Below are 16,930 nucleotides of genomic sequence, written 5' to 3'. Positions count from 1 at the left end.
TGAATTCTCTCCCACCAGCAGGGCTGGTGGTGCATCACCTGGGATGCACACTCCTTTTCCACGACGCGCTGTATCACAGCTTGCGCTGTTACGCTGCGTAACTTCATCAGATGACGCTGCAAAACGGAATCTGACAGGAGGGTGACGGACCAGATGGCACAGCAGCTACAGAATCGCTCTTCCACCAAGGGCAGCATCTGGGAACCCACAGAATCCCTAGTCTGCTGATTCTCTGGGTTTATTTGGTACATCTGAGAGGAACCAGGGCATAAAAATGAGCCAATTTCCAGAAGGGAAGAGAAATGTGTTACACTTTCGTGAATTATTTCCAGACTTTATTCTCAATTTGTTTTACTTCGGACATAGAGCAGAGGTGTTTCTGACTTCTCCTATACTCTAACTTTGGACTTTTCTGAAAAGGAAGTATTTTTTTATATAAGGAAATATTAAATAACAGAAGACTTAGAACAAGTTGTAAGGGTTTTTGCTATGGGTATACCTGTTCAAAAAAGGAAAAAAAATGTGGAGGTTTTTAAACAGTATTGTTTGTTTTGGTGGCATTTTTAGGCACAGCCCACATTCACCTGAGGTGGGTGTGTTGATTCATAATTATATATTGATCATTGAATCGATATATGTTCACAGAGAGGTCTTTGTGGTGCTCAACTCCTCTAGGGTGGGTCTGACCGGGTTCAGTACCCATACGTGTAACAGATAGGACTTTACCCAACATTTAAGAGCAAGAAACATCATTTTTCAAACCAAAGTAAAGTCACTATAGCTTGATATGAAATTTACAGTGAGTTAAATCTGAAAAGAAGCCACCCCTTTGAGACAGTCAGAAACTTCTAAGGTTTTTATCCTGAACATCTGGTCCAAAGTGTTCAGAACATCTGGTCGGAAATGCCAGCATGACCACCACTTGCTATGCTTTTTGGCTTTGGCTTTGGGGTTCACTTGAAGATGCGGGACTCCCTATCAAGATTGGACACAGAACTCCTTGCCAATCTTATCATCTGGTCTCCATGGTTACACCACACAGCCATTCTATCCATTCAAGGAACTGTTAGGAAGGACAACCTTGAAAACAACCCCATGCCTCAACTCCAGACAGGTCTCTCCCAACTTCCTGTCCAGACATCAGACTCTCCCCCACCTGGACAAAGACAGAACGGTAGCTAGAACAATGCTGAAGTCCAAGATTTCAAAGACAAGGAAGAGTCCAGAATGTTTGTACGGGTCAGGGAGGAGGAGCCAGGAGATTGGATAAGGAAGATTTGATTCAGGAAGTAGGGGACCCAGGGGTATCTGATGTGCCGAGGACCCTCCTGGAGGGAGCCTGTCCCTCTGGACACCCAGCATCTGCTGAGCCAGAGCACCTATTTTGCTTCAGAAGAACAACTTCCTCCTGATTTTAGCCCATGAAATTTCACTAGTGTTGATTCCAACTCTCTCCCATTTCCATGGGTGACATTAATTATTTGATGGTCTTTTTATACTAAGGCCTGAGTAGGGTTGGCTTCAGGGTGGTTTTTCAAACACAAAGAAGCTGTCAGATGTCTCAAAAGAGTAAAAAGAGCACAGACTGTGGAACACACACAGGAGTGGACATCAAAATATCACCTTTTCATTCTTTAAATTCCCCATGCTGCTTCAAGAACCAGGGAGTAAGTAATGTCGCCATAAATTATCCTGCTGCATGTGCTGAAACTAATGCAATCCACTGCACAGTCTGCTATTCACTTTTCTCAAGGCCTGCTGAGCCAAGGCTAAAGAGCTGGCTGTGTTTCTAGCCACAAACATGCTAGTTGAGCACACAGACTATTCACTCCCAATTTCCTGAGTTTTATGGTAATCGGCTGACAGTAAATTTGAAAATAGTTTTATTCTCCTTAAGACATCTTCCCTTCAGCATAATAAATACAAGTAGATCCTAGGCTTAATATTTGCTTGCCTATAAAACCTTGCCTTCAAGTGAGCATTATGCAAATAAACTCTTTTTGAATTGAAACTTGTTATCACAAGATATATTGGAGATACAAAGTTACTTGGCAGTCATTTCCAGAGATTGGGACTGGTTTCTTCTCTCATTGCCTCCTACAACAATTTAGGTTATATCAACAAGCAGAAAGAAAACTGTGAACACTAAGAATTCAAGCACCCAAAGATATCCATTATTACCAGTTTGGTGAATGCCACTACAAATTAAGCTCTACATGGTAGGGATTTTTATCTGTTTTGTTAACTGCTATAGTTCAAGGGCTTGGAGTCATGCCAGGACCATATAATAAGAGCTCAATAAATATTTGCAAAGTGAATGAATGGATGGATAGCTTTTGAGTTGTGTTTTATATATGTATAAATACATGCGTGTACATATGAATAGAATATACTAACAAAATTGAGTTTATATTCTACATAAAGTTCTAATCCTATTTGTTTCATAAGGCTGTTCTCTTTTTACATAAAAAAGTGGACAAGTTCATGGAGAAATCCACACCTGTCAGTGGATTCCTTAGTTTGGTGGCTTCAGAGGGTGGGTTTAGGGTTCCCTGCAGACTAAGATTCGATGATTATTATTTGTTTCCATTTAGAAAAGAGAGGTCTAGACCTTCATTTTCCCACAAAATAAAGTGGGGCTACATGATCTCTAGGACTCCCTTCCCAGATGTGGGGTTTATCTAATGAGATGATCGCTGATCCATGTTATTTCATGTTTTCTTTACAGATGCTCTTAATAGTATTGAGAATTCCATTTATAGAACAGCCTTCAAATTAAGATCTGTTCAAACCATGTGTCAATGTAAGTAGAACTCGCTGAAACACTTGGTGTAATTTGATCCTGATGTGCTATGTAAGTTCACACACACAACAAAAAACCCAAAAACTCATGTGAGTGACTATTGGACTCCAGAAGGCTGGATGTATGCATGTCCTCCATTTGTAACAGAGAATACCACATGTATTCAATCGAAGGGTAGCTGTGTTGACTAAAACAGAACATGTTTTTTGAATGAAGATTTTATTTTCATTTTTTCTTTTTGGTTTCCTTTTCAGGGTACCACTATTAACACAAAATAAAATAGCAAAATAAGTTAGTTTAGAATCCTTGCTTGGAAAATTAAGTTAAAAATTTTTTAATTTCTTCTACCCCATAAGATTTGCATTTTCAAGTTGTGTTTCTTATCTCTCTGAGCATGCAAAAGTAGGTTCAGAGGAATAATCCTTGGGCAATAAATTTTAAAACGATATTAAGAATTCCCTGTGAACTGCTCTTTTTGTGTTAAATTTATATCTAACTGAATACTATGGTATTCTTTTCCTATATTGCTATCTAAGCAAAATAAAGTAAATACTGTAAAAACACTTATCATGTAAAAATTTCTCAAACATGAAATAAGGTGGGTCCTGGCTGTGAGAAACAAGAGGCGTGCAACATTTCTAAACTTATTTCTAATAAGTTCTGTATTACATCAAAAAATTACTTTATGTGAAATTATTTATGATATTACCATATGAGACCTAAAAGAGGCTGTGTATATATGTGACACTTCCCCCTATAGGTTGAATCTTTTTATATTTTGCTTTCTGCCTACTAAATTGTATTGACCAATGAATTTCAACTTGGGCTTCACAGCGTGTGCATGGGTGTGATGTAGGACAGGAAAGGGTTAGCAGGATGGGAAAGGAAGGCTAGGTGAACCCCCAAATCGTCTCCTCAACCAGAACAACTCTTTATCGCTCTATTTTCCATACTGCATTTCTGTATAAGAGCCCTTTGAAGAAAGAATTCTTGATTTGGAAAAAAAAAAATCACTGATTTAGACAAACTCCCTTATAACTATTATTTGTTACCGGGCATCAACAAAAGGCAGAAATTTGAAGAGATGCCTTTTCATACGTTTTATTTCCCTGGCATCAGAAACAGTAAATATAAATAACACGTATGGGAAATATTAAGACGCAAAATTAGTAGTTGAGTAGTTAGTTCTACCTAAGAAAGATATCCAAATAAAATTCTGAAACCAATAAGAGTCCCAGACACAGATATAAAGCATATTGCGAGTTCCAGGCAGCGGGATCTGGCGAGCATCGCTGCATAAATCTTGTGGTGAGATTAATGGACACGGGTGTTATCTGCTTCGCTGTAAGACAGAACGCTCAGCAGAAGTCACGATCGTCCTGTGCGCGGCACGCCAGGCGGAGGTGACAGGTTGTGCGGTTGGGTAACGATAAAAAAGATCCGGCAGCCTCCACCACCTGCAGCGGGGTGTTTTATTCAAGTCACATCCCGGAACCTGCTCCTCACTTCTTTTGACTCTCTCCTTAAAAGCAGTATGAGAGAACAAATAAAAAAATTTTATTATACTTGCTAGATTTCTTATCGGTGAGATTGATTTACGAAGCAGAGAGAAGTACAGGGTTTTATCATCTCACAGACTGAAGCATTTTAAGCGCCAGCAGCTCTTGGTGCCGCTGACATCCGCATCTCTCAGATGACACAATTGGGTGTTTATTGCTTTTGTCTGTCATCCACCATCTGTAAGAAGCCATAGAGTTAGTTCTATTTCATTCTGCCTTATATTCATTGCCTTGTAAAATGTGTAGGTGGTGGTAAAAAATATATAGGAAATAAGCCATTATTTTTTGTAAGCAGCTTCGGTTTTACTTAGTGCCTTCCGCAGATAATAATACTAATAGAACCAAGATAAAAAAAAAATTTAAAAAAGACATATTCCCGAGGCAAGGGCGGAACCTAAAATGTCTGATATTAAATTCAGCAACTGCTCTTGAATAAAGATCAAGGGGTTTTTAACTAAGACAATTGCGTTTCAATATTACTTTTAAAGCTAGGCTGCTGACAGGAAAAACAATATTTGAACATTGAAACTAAATTTGCTCAGTCGACTTAGAGAATATAAAAATGTTTCCCTAACTTTTCACCAGAGTGTCCTAAATTCCTTGGAAGGCTATTTTTCAAGTTTTTTGCTTTTTCTTCTTTCAACTTCATAAAGCAACACCAGGGATTTTACTGGAAATAATGTTATAACTATGTTTCACTAACACATGCACTTTTCCAGAATCAAATTGGCTGTCAGAATAGGAATGCTGGAATTATGCAGAAGAGATATGTATCCAAATAGTGGTCATATTTAATTATTTTTAAGGAAAACAGCTGCCATTTAAAAAAAAAAGTCTTAATTAAACAGTATGTGACATTTGCTTTATTTGAAACCTTTTGTTCCCATCAGAAAATCGGACTCACCTCTTCATTTGCTTTCTACAGTGGACTTGATTGACAGTTCTCAGATTCAGCACGTCCTGCTACGTCCAAGTTTCTGGCAAACCAGAGAGCTCCCCCTCTCGGTACAGTACCTTTTCCAGGCCCTCCAGGAGCTGTTTCACAGGGCCAGGGTGGAAAAGCCGGGACAGGCGCGTCCCAGAGCTTCGGAACTCACCCTGAGCCTTCTCACAACGATATATGATAGGTGAGGCGTAGCGCTCACACCTCAAAGGCAGTGTTTAGTTGCCACTGTTCATTGACCATTTGGTGTTGTCTAATGTTTGCTTATGGTCTGATATGGAAGATGGCTTCTTTGTTTTCCACGAATGTATTACTTATTCAGGAGGAGAACAAAGAAGACGTGTTCTTTAGCTTCACTAATAGAAATGACTTCTGGATTGCAAAAAGGAATTAAAAATCCATGTTGCTCTTCTCTCAGACACACCCATTTCCGTTCTTAGATGACGCACACCCTTTGCGATGGCAATTATATCTCCATGCATGCAAAAATGTGCGCTTTCTCCTGAGGCCCTAGTAGTTTACTTCCTTGCTTACTTCTTTGTAACCGATTATTCGTTTTCTTGTTTTGTTTCTTAAGTGGAGTAAGGTTGAACGACCTGTGCATGGATGGCTAACCTATCGTCGTAGTCTGGGCTACGACAAAAATATCATAGACTACATGGCTTAAACAACACTTATTTCTCATAGTTCTCGAGGCTAGGAAGTCCAAGGTTTAGGTGCCAGTCAGTATCTAGTGAGGACCTGTTTTCTGGCTCACAGAGGACCATATAGTCCCCGTGTCCTCACATGGCAAAAAGGGCAAGGGCGTTTTTTTTGAGGGCACTAATCCAACCATTAAGGGCTGTCCTTGTGATCCAATCATCTCCCTACGTCCCACCTCCAAATAACATCACATGGAGGGTTGGGATTCCAACATATGAATTTGGGGGACATAAACATTCAGTTCATTGCACCTATAGACCAGTTTAGATCATGTCAAAGGCTTGGTTATGCATGCCCTGGAGTTAGTAATGTGTGTGTGTACGTGTGCATGTGCGTGTATGTGTGTGCACATGTTTCTTTGTGCATCTTGCTGGCTCTGGGCCTTCTTGTTCTTCTGTCTCATTTTATTCTGTTTACTTAATGTGGTTTTGACCCAGCAAGCCTCATCCTTTAGAATGGACTTTTAAAAATTCATAGTGAGCCCTGGCTGGATACGTTGGATGGTTAGAGCATCTTCCCAATATGCAAAGATTGTGGCTCGCTTTCTTCGGGGTACATACAGGAACAGGCTGATGTTTCTCTCTCTCTAAAATCAATTAATAAATTTTTTAATAAATAAAAATTCATAGTGGCTATAATATACTTGGAGAATGCAGAAAGGAATAAAGAAGAAGAAATATCACCCCAAAGCCTGCTTCCCAGAGTTAACCATCTGGCAAATTCCTATGGTGTTTCCTTTTCTAGTTTATTATTTATTTACTTTAATTGCACAAATAACCTATACCTTGTTCACAAGTTATTTTTTCATGATTGCAGTCTCCCTAAACATTAAGCTTTTGACAGTCATTTCTGATATCAGTGCCTGCCCCTAACAGGCACTAATCCTCTTGGCTTTTAATGCATTGTTTCATAGGTGTGAAACTTGCATAGCCAGTGGCCAAAGGATGATTAGGCTCCAAGTGAGGGCCTGTGAACTGGTGGATTTTTTAATATATAAATGTTTGCTCCTTTACACCTCCCTTTTGATCCTTGTCTATGATACTTGGTCTCCAGACACGTGAGTCCAAAGGAAGTAAGACTCCCTGCTCTGTGAAGACAGGGTGGACCTCTCTATCCCCAGAGCCTAACACCATGCTTGTCAAAGAAGAGGCACCCAATAAATATTAGCTAAACACATAAATAGATGATAAATATTATAATTCAATTATTAGTCTGGTCAAATTCTAGATAAAGGAAAACTATGAAAAGCTTGAACTGATAACACTGGGTCAGAAAATTCATTAAGGCTGTGTTTTTTATGAACCACTTCACCATGTGTCGGCCTGCCTTTCCCATCCTTGTCCCTGTGTTTGTCGCCACGCAGCACAGGAACAGGTTTTCTCAAGCTGGCACCTGCCGCCGCTGCCCTGATTGCTCTCTCGGGGGACAGCCCTCTCACAAAATACAGAGGTAAGCTACGCGGGAGTTTGAGTGTCTGAAATGCAATGGCCTCCAAATGGCCCACGCATTATCTTCTCTCAGTCCTATATCTCGGCCACATGACTCTTGTTCACCAGAGACTCAGTGCAACCTGGAGGTTTTCCGGATGTTGATCTATGTTTTCTACTTTTTATAACTTGGTTAACTTCTGTAGAGGTTATTCAGACACCACTGCTTATTATTATTCTAAAGCTGAGACTCTCCTTACATTGCTATTTATCTCTTGGCCTTCATCATCGATGTGAAATCATCAAGGGGTTGAAATGTGAAAGAGGTTTTCAGTAGTTATCAAAGGATCTAGTTGGAAAAGCCTTCAAAATAGAAAGCAAAGAATCAAGAAAAGAACTTTTCGTTTTCCCCCTTTATATCCACAGATACACTGTCTAGAATTTAAAGCATATACACTTCAAAGATACATTGCAAGAATTTAATTTAAAGATTTCTTTTCCCCCTTTGTGTCTAGCTCTTTTTCAGCTCTATGCAGAAAATAAGAGAGGAGGTTATGATTCTGGGGCGCGCATGACTCGGAGGGTTTTGAGAAATCTACTAACAGATCTACAGCAGGTAAATCTCCACTACTTAAGAATTCTATATTTGTCCCAGTTATTAGCCACATTTGTTAATAAAAAGTCTGATTTTTACAGTATCAATTCTACCTTAATATAATTCCGCATGCAACTCCTCCACTTAATAGCCACTGTTCTCTGAGCACTGTATAGGCCTGATCTATTGCAATCACTTTCTAACTGGTTTCCTCAGCTCTACCTCAGTCTCCTCTCTCCAATTCTACCTCCATGCTGCAGCCAGTGACTTCCAAAACACATGTTACCCTCATGCTTCAAATTCTTCAATGGCCATTGATGTCTATAAAAAAACAAACAAACCCTAAACTCCTTAGCATCACAAGCAAAGCTTTCATAAATTGAATCAATCCTTTTCTTTTCAAAAAGAAGTAAAGTCATGATTCTCATATGAATATAAAATGAACATATGTCCAAATGTTTATTTAACTTATTAATTAAGTTAAACTTTAACACTGGTAAAGTGTTACAGCTAGTTAGAAGAAATAACCAAAAAAAACAGACACACTGAGAGATTAGAAATATTAAAATGAATTTGAAGTCGATATAAGACTAGCTTTGAGGGAAAGGGGGAGGGTTGTTCTTTATACAGGACAGAATTTATTTGCATGTCTATAGATAACAGTTATTTGCATTTAGATCAGTTTTCTACAAGGTAACTCTAATCTTTAAAGAATTGTAAAATAGTCTAGCCAAAGATAATGAATCAAGAAAAGAACTTTTCGTTTTCCCCCTTTATATCTACAGATACACTGTCTACATATCTCTAGAGGTTCAGATAATCCCCACTGAAAAGATAACTGGTGGTTTCTTTGGCTTACTGCAGAGTGTTTGATTTTTCCTAACACTCTTTACACCCTTTTCACTCCTGCATTTCTAAATCCTCACTGCGCCACCATGCACCAAGTTCTCCATGTCTGACTTACACAGTTCCATCTCTCTGCAAAACCACTGTTTATTCTTTCATTTGACAAATAGTTTATCTTTCAAGATCACTAAATATTAGTCATCTCTTCACTAAAAGTTTCTTTAATTCCCTGGGTATAACTTTGTTGTAGTACTTGTCAAATTTCTATTGTAATTATTACCTACACATATGTTTTCCCCACTAGACTGCTTCTTATAAGCAAGGATTATATCTCATCCATGTTTATTTCTACCATGGTTTGAAAAGTGCCTGGTATCATACTAAGGCCTTCAACACACATCATCCCACTAAACCTCTTACTCATTTAGAAAGTATCTCAATTCTTTGTCCAGCGCCTGTAAAATCCCCACACTGTTTTCTGCACAGGTAAAGCCATATTAACTTTCTGACATTTTTCTCTTGGGTCTAGGCTGTAGGGGAGGGAAAAATAATCTTTTCCTCTATCCATCCTTGTTTCCTCTGGATGAAACCCTATAAATTAGACTGACAAAAGACAGATTAACAGGGAAAAAAAACAAATAAGTTTGTTAATATGTGCATGATTCATCACCTGGGAGTACCCAGTGATGAGTAACTCAAAGAGGTGGTTAGAACTCAGGCTTTCATTCCACCTTAAGCTAAACAAAAAAAAAGAGGTTCTGAGCTTCTGAGTGTGGGAGGCAAGTTGTGAGAAGGTGGCCAGAAAAAGTATGGTGAATAAGGGTTGTTTAGTAAGGTTTGTTATTCAGGTTTAAGTCTGCTCCTTCTACATTAATAAGCATTTTGAAGAGTTCTTCTCTTCCTGATAGAGAGGGGGAGACACCTTTGGCATGGGAAAGTTCCTTTATAAATGTACATTTTCTTTACAAAAGGAAAACTTGTACCTTATTTTTAGAGTGTTTCCTGTATCTACTTTTTCTCAATGGCCTTAATTTAAATAATTCATATGACAAAGAATCATCCTTTGGGATGACATATGCTGGTATCTTTTAGGGCCGGGAATTCTAAACCGGGGCTAGTCATGATTGGGGAGGGGAGTGTGTGTGGAGAAAGGTTATTGGAACTCTAGGACAGAGAATATGATTTGGAAAAACCTATCCAATATTACCTTTGCTTTGCTTTGCTCTTAATATTTTATGTTCATATTGATCATAATAACAAATGTTTAACTTATTCTGGAAATTCCAAGCAATGTTTCATATATTTATATTTCTTAAAAGAGTAACGATATTTTGCACATTACAAAGGTTAAGACATCAGGTGTAGTTATTTCTGAGCTGTTCTGTGGTCATGGCAGCACATGAATCTCCCGGCCAGTGTCCTGCTGCCCCCCAGGAGCACCCAGAACAGAGGCACTGCTTCAACAATGCCCATCTCTCTCTCAGGATTCAAGCTGGTGGGGAGCCAGAGAGAGTGAGACAATCTGTCTGTTCACTTACACAGTGAGCCTCCCAAGACTGGCCTGTGTAGGTGGATGTGATGAAAAGAGATGGGGGGACTGACGGGCATTTTCCTTCCCCTGTAGAATTCTGTGCTCACTTCCTGACAGCAGGCCTCAGGCTAACACCCAACCCAACAGGCCCTAAAAATCTGCCCTTGTTTCAGTCTCAGCTGAGGTCCATGAGCTGCTGAAATGGCAGCTCCCGCAGAGCTCCGTCTCCCCCAGCACATTATTATGCTCCTGAGAAGGCTGTTGGAAAGGCGGAGATTTGCATAGCAAATTATCATCCCATTGACTTCCATTAAGAACTCAGAGATGGTCCCATATAAAATTCCAAGTCTTGCTCTGGGATTCAAACCCCTCCCCAAGAATTCTAATTATCATTTCAAGTGGCGTTCTGCCTGCACCGGCGTGTCATCCAGTCATGTTTACCTCTTCCAGAGAACACCTGCAAGAAATTAGTCAAATGGGTAATTAATCCCCACACACACAAAAAAAAAAAAAAAAAAAAAAAAAAAAAAAAAAAAAAAAAAAAAATCTTTATGAACACGCTTAAAGCCCAAAATGCAGGTTAAAACCCACTACAGAAATGAATTTTCATTTGACTGGTGTCATAATCCCAGAGCTGCAGGCCAATCCCATCTGATACACTTCCCTTATTTCACAAATTAGGTTAAACCCCTTTCCTAGGGCTCAAGGACAAGGTCTAAATAAGTGGCCCAGTTAATTCACCAGCATTCACAGGCCACAGTATGGGTAACGAGTTATTTTTTCAGACAAAGACCAGATAACGCAGGGAGTAGTAGTTCCTTCTGTTCCACTGGCGATGGGGTTATTATCCATTTAAAGTACAAGCCATCTTGTCACTATTAGGCAAATGTTTGTTGACTTCTGCCTGGCTAATTGTCAGCAAAGTGGTTCTAAGTGCCACTTTCCTGATTAGAAGAATGTTTATTCGAGTTGATGGACTCAGCAGGGGGGTCTTTGAAATCACTTCTGAGTTTGCAGGCAGTGCCTGCTGACAGCCTGTGCGAGAGAAGACATCAGATGCAAAATCAGGACCCGCGACCGAACGGGCATAAATGGAGGTGACAGGTAAACATAGATGTGCATATAGGTGATGTCAGATCCAAGTCCCTGGCCACCTTGGCAGTCACAAGATGTTCTTAGTCCCTTAAGCTAAACTCCTTACGGTGAATGTGATGGCAAGCTGGAGAGCACTGAGCGAGTGCAGACCGAGCACTGGAATAAACGTGCTGTTGGAGTGTGACAGAGCTTTGTGGGAGCCCCGGGCAGAGTAAGGAGTCCTCTGTAGCTCTGTAGCTATAACTCGCTTTGTTTAACCTGGAACAAAATATCATATTTCAACCACCTTTTGCTTTACACAAGGGCAGTGATTCCTGCCCCACCTCAGAAACGGGCATTTGTTAACATGAGATCATATGAAAGTGTTTGAAAAGGTTTTTCTTGAAACTACTCTGAACTTTAATACGGTATCTTTGTATGTAATTCAGAGGTAAATGACGGCAAAAAAAAAAAAAAAAAAAGGGTTAGAATAATTTGATTGAGATTATAAGAAAACAGCGGGCATCCCTGTATTGCCCAATTGCCAGACTTTCTTCTTACCATCTTCCCTTCTCTCAGCTTCTCTTCTTCCCACTTCTCCATGAATTTGCCTCATCATTGCACAAAACCTATGCATTTCTTGTTTGCTTGGATTGGGACAGCTTGTCCAGTCTCGGACTCCCAGTGCTGGTGACTCCATGGCTGTAAGCCCCCCCAGCCAGGCATGCCGAGGTCCACGACCACGTGGTTCTGCATTTTCTAACAGCCAACCTGGGGTGTCTGGCCTCTTGCAGATCCCTGCGGTCGTAGGTGAGAGTCGTGCTCTGTGCTCTGTGGAAAGTGCTACGCGCAGCTGCTTCCAGGGGGTAAGTACCGTGCAAACGTCCCTGGGAGGTGGGGGCATTCACGTTTGCGGACCAATTTCAAGTTCAGAAATATTTACTCCACACAACATCGCAGACAACCTAATTGAGGGGGTAGGCTTGCCTCTGACTTCATGCCCTGAACTTTTTCAGCAGAGCTCACAGAAACAGGGCCAGAAAAGAAGAAGAAAATACGTTTTTCGTCTATACTAGAGATCAGAGTTGTGTCTAGAAACACATTGAAGGGTGCCTTGTTTTTCAGGTGTTGGGCCCAGCAATCAAAGAAGAGAAATTCCTGTCCTGGCTGCAGACTGAGCCTCCCATCCTCCTGTGGCTCCCGACCTGCCACCGACTGTCGGCCACCGAAACGGTCGCTCACCCCGTTCGGTGTAGAATATGCAGGAACTTCCCAATCACGGGACTGAGGTAGAGTCACTCATCAGTATTACACCGACAGTCACTCTCAACTGTGTCTTGCTGGGTTCTTTTTGTGGTTCTTCTTACACATCTGAAGCTCAGTTGATTTTTTTGGTGGGAGGGCAATAATTTCCTATGTGAGAGACCCTGGTTGATAATAAGCATTTTATCTTCTATAATTAATGGAATATTGAATTCTTCCTCTGACAAATAGTTTAACCAGTAGACATTTTTATTCCTCTAAGGGAAAAAAATTTATCTTTAGTTACAAAGAAAAAAAAATCCTTTTAAATACTTTGGAGCCATCCATAACATAAACAATAATAATACTTTGCCTTTAGTAAGTGTTAAATAACTATTAGGTTGTGTGCTTCACATGAATTATTTTACTTATAGCTTGTTATAACTCTCTATAAAAGAGGGTATTACTATCCCTGATTTGCAGAGACACTAAATAACTTGCTCAGGTTCACGTGGTTAGCAAGTGGCAGGAGCTGGCAGTCTGAATTCACGATCCCTGCTTTGCAGTCATGGCGCAATGCTGCCCCCCTGTGCAGGAAACTGAGACTACTCCTTGGACCCACAGGAATGATCAGGTTTTGTGGGAGCAGCTCACTCCAATTCTCTCTGCCTAGAAGAAAGGGCATATTTGAAAGCTAGGTTTAAGGGTCGGAGGGTTAGATCTTTAAGACTGACCCCCAAAATTTCATCTTAAGAAACAGATGTTGTAGGTTTCCCACAAAACAACAACAAAGTGAAATTGGAGTTGTTATTGAAGATTTGAGGAAAGAAAGCAACAGGTGTAAGCCAGGCACGGTGACGCCATTCTCACGGTGGGTGAACACCGGTGTAGGGGCTGGAGACGAGGACAGGCTGAGAGAGCTGGGACATCAGGTAGCCATGGGAGCAGGAAGACGATTTTCCTTCTCCCCTTCTACATTCTTCCAGCTGGACTAATAATCAAATCAACGTGAGACAGTTTAATAGGAGAAAATGACCAAATTGACTACATATGAACAGATGGCGGTTTTATAAGGATATGAAACCCAAAGACAGGTTGGGCAGCTGAGGCTTATATGCCATTCTGGACCCAGGAGAGGGGGGCAGGGGTCCGAGATCTCCGGGGGAAAGTGGGAAATTCACAGGCAGAGGAGAAAGAACAAACATGTGGAAAACAAATGCTTGGCCACCCAGAAACAATGGGACACACAGGACAATCTGACAAGCAGACTCCTGGGTCCTCCCTGTCTGCCACACTTAATCCGTATGCGCTCAGGTGACGATGCGGGGGTCCCTTCCCAAAGCAGGGTTTTCTATCTGACAGACTTCCCGGGTCCCCCGTCTGCCACACTTAATTCGTATGTGCTCAGGTGACGATGCGGGGGTCCCTTCCCAAAGCAGGGTTTTCTATCTGACAGACTTCCTGGGTCCCCCCTGTCTGCCACACTTAATTCGTATGTGCTCAGGTGACGATGCGGGGATCCCTTCCCGAAGCAGGTTTTCTATCTGACATCCTTCAGGGAGGGAAGGGGAAGGGGGGGAAAAAACCTCTTCTTGAGTTTAAATTACTTTCAACTGAAATAAATCTGTATTGCAGGCTGGCGCAGTAGAACTTGTTCTGGACCCTACATAGCTAGAAACAAGTCCAAGGAGGGGTGGTCAGAGGGGCGGGGCCTCAGGAGTCAGGGCCTGGCTCAATCAGTTTCTCGTCTCCTCTGTGTGTCCAGACTTTAGCCCCAGACTTTAAACATACTCTCCGCAGATATAAAATGGGTCTGCTGGGCCCACTAAAAAACTGGAAATCAGGTTTTAATTTTGCTGAGAAAAATAAATTAGGTTTGAAAAGAATTCTGAAGACACAGTAAGACTTCACTCATGAAAAACTCTTTGCAAATAAGTGAACTTTATCCAATAAAACATATAAATGAAGAAGACTGTTGAAAACCAAGCTAGCCACACCAAAGAAATCTCCACAGTACAACAAAAAATAAGTCTTTTTTAATATTGGACAGTGGAGGGACATGAATATGATTAACCATGTTACATGTGTATTATAATCCTATAACCAATAATCAAGTATTAATTTGCAGCAACTATGTGTCCCACATGAGCTAGGTACAGAACTCACTTTGAAATTATATAAAATGCAGCTTTTACACTGAAATATTTTTTTCAAAATTATGTAACATATATCAGATGTTTTTTATTCCTATTTTATAAAAGAGCCGCAGAGAGTTTGAATGACTTGCTCAGGTCACTCAAACAATGACAGAGGCAGGGGACACACAGTGCCACACTTTAAGTTTTAGATTGTGTCCCTGTCTGTTCAGAAGGAGGTTAAGCTTCCTCCTAGAAGTGCCTCCCTCTGAACCACCTTTCCTCCTAGACACCCAAGGCCAGTCTCATACACGAGACAGCCGGGGGATTAGGCAAGGCCTGTCCCCTCTGTGGGCCTCAGTTCCTTTGTAAGTAAAGTAGGAGGGGTGGGTTGAATAATGTCACAGGCCTCTTTTAGCTGTAACCCTCTGGATCTATTAGAAATTGCTTGACTCTATGACAATCCTGACCGTAAGCCTGTGTTCTTGGCTCTCGGGACCTCTAGCAATAGCCTCAAGGTTTTTCATTTTAGTGAAGCTTAATAAAGCTATTTTAGAGCAGCGGGCTAGGTCTGGAGGTAGCAGGAAGAGGGCAAAGAGGTGACTTTTATTTTTACTTATTTATTTATTTGAGAGAGAGAGAGAAAGACAGGGACAGACAGAAATGAAAAGCATCAACTTGTTGTGGCACCTTGGTTGTTCACTGATTGCTTTCTCATATGTGCCTTGACTGGGGAGCTCCAGCTGAGCCAATGACCCCTTGCTCAAGCCAGTGACCTTGAGCCTAAGCCAGTGACCGTGGGGTCATGTTTATGATCCCACGCTCAAGCCAGTGACCTTGGGGTTTCAAACCTGGGTCCTCAGAGTTCCAGGCTGACACTCTATCCACTGTGCTACTGCCTAGTCAGGCCAAAGAGAAAGTACAAAGACTAAATATTGTCCCTAAGCCAAGTGTTAAATTTTAGCAGAATGGGTCATATGTATGCTCTGAAATGGCTATTTAAGGTTAAGAGGAGATGGGGGGCGGGGGACTTGGTAAAAGCATCAATAACAGACCAATCTCATTATCCACACTGCACTCTTTCTCATAAATCTGCTGTAATTTCAGGGCATAGAGGAAATAATGCAAGGTTAGTGTCAACAAGGTTGCCCAAAATGAGTCAACTGCAACCGTGTGTAATACTATATAGATAAAGCAGCCAGGCCAGGTGGCTTAGCAAGTCATCCTTACAAAAATATTATACATTTTATGTAAAAAGTGAATGTCTTCCCAGTGATGCATGTTGACTAATTTTCAAAGCCCTGTAACCACTTTGCAAAGCTGAGTGGGCAGAGTTTACCAGTCCCATTGTCCTGGCGAAGAAACTGTCATTCAACTACTAAAGTTTTTTGAAAACCGTCCATGGACCAGGTATCCCCCAAAAGAGTAAGCTTCCATTTCCACTTCAAGGTCAGTAGTACTGGTGGTCTGTGGATTCAGACGCAAGCCTCCTGCCTTGGTGATCTATGATAGTGGTTAAAACATCTGGCTCTCCAGTCAGCTGGTATCCCTAGGCTCAGAACCAGCTTCTACAACTTGCCAAGTGGTTGTGGAACTGGCCAAGTTGCTTGAACTCTCTGCTTCAGTTTCTTCATCTGTCAAGTTAGAATGATAATAATGCCTTACCTTAAAGAACTTCCCTGGGGACTAACTATATCAGAAGTGCTCAAAAATGTTACCTACTGTTATAGCCATTCAACACTATTAATACCTTCCCACGGACGAGGTGTCAGGGTACCACAGTGAACAAGGACAGTGAGGGTGTGTCTCATGGCACTTACAATCTCCTGCTCTGCCTCCAGAGGACTCTGGGGTTTGACTCAGACTTTCAGGACCTTCCGCCATGTGGCCGCAGGGACATTCCAAGTTTGTATTCCTCTGTTCTTCAGAGTGATCAGCAGGTCTGATAGGTTTGACTAGCTCCAGACTCTTCTTCACTCCAGCCCAGCATTCGCTGCACGGCAAGTCTCACTTTTCCTGGGAAAACTTGTCAGACCACACAGCCCGCAGCAGCATCCCCTCTCTCTCCCTGTG

General features: G+C 41.3%; 1 protein-coding gene across 1 annotated transcript in view; it reads left to right on the top strand.

The window, feature by feature from the left end:
* DYTN (dystrotelin) overlaps window positions 1–16,930 on the top strand; it is a 57,027-nt gene that overhangs the window by 1,646 nt on the left and 38,451 nt on the right. The window contains exons 2-7 of the mRNA XM_066346356.1: window positions 2,729–2,803; window positions 5,288–5,489; window positions 7,371–7,456; window positions 7,950–8,050; window positions 12,275–12,346; window positions 12,606–12,769. Coding sequence (XP_066202453.1) covers window positions 2,729–2,803; window positions 5,288–5,489; window positions 7,371–7,456; window positions 7,950–8,050; window positions 12,275–12,346; window positions 12,606–12,769 — 700 coding nt within the window. The remainder of the gene's footprint in view (window positions 1–2,728; window positions 2,804–5,287; window positions 5,490–7,370; window positions 7,457–7,949; window positions 8,051–12,274; window positions 12,347–12,605; window positions 12,770–16,930) is intronic.

The sequence above is a fragment of the Saccopteryx leptura genome, chromosome 7 (genome assembly GCF_036850995.1).
Source record: "Saccopteryx leptura isolate mSacLep1 chromosome 7, mSacLep1_pri_phased_curated, whole genome shotgun sequence".
Lineage (NCBI taxonomy): Eukaryota > Metazoa > Chordata > Mammalia > Chiroptera > Emballonuridae > Saccopteryx > Saccopteryx leptura.
Note: the sequence above shows the minus strand (reverse complement) of the source record. Positions and strands in the feature narration are given on the sequence as shown.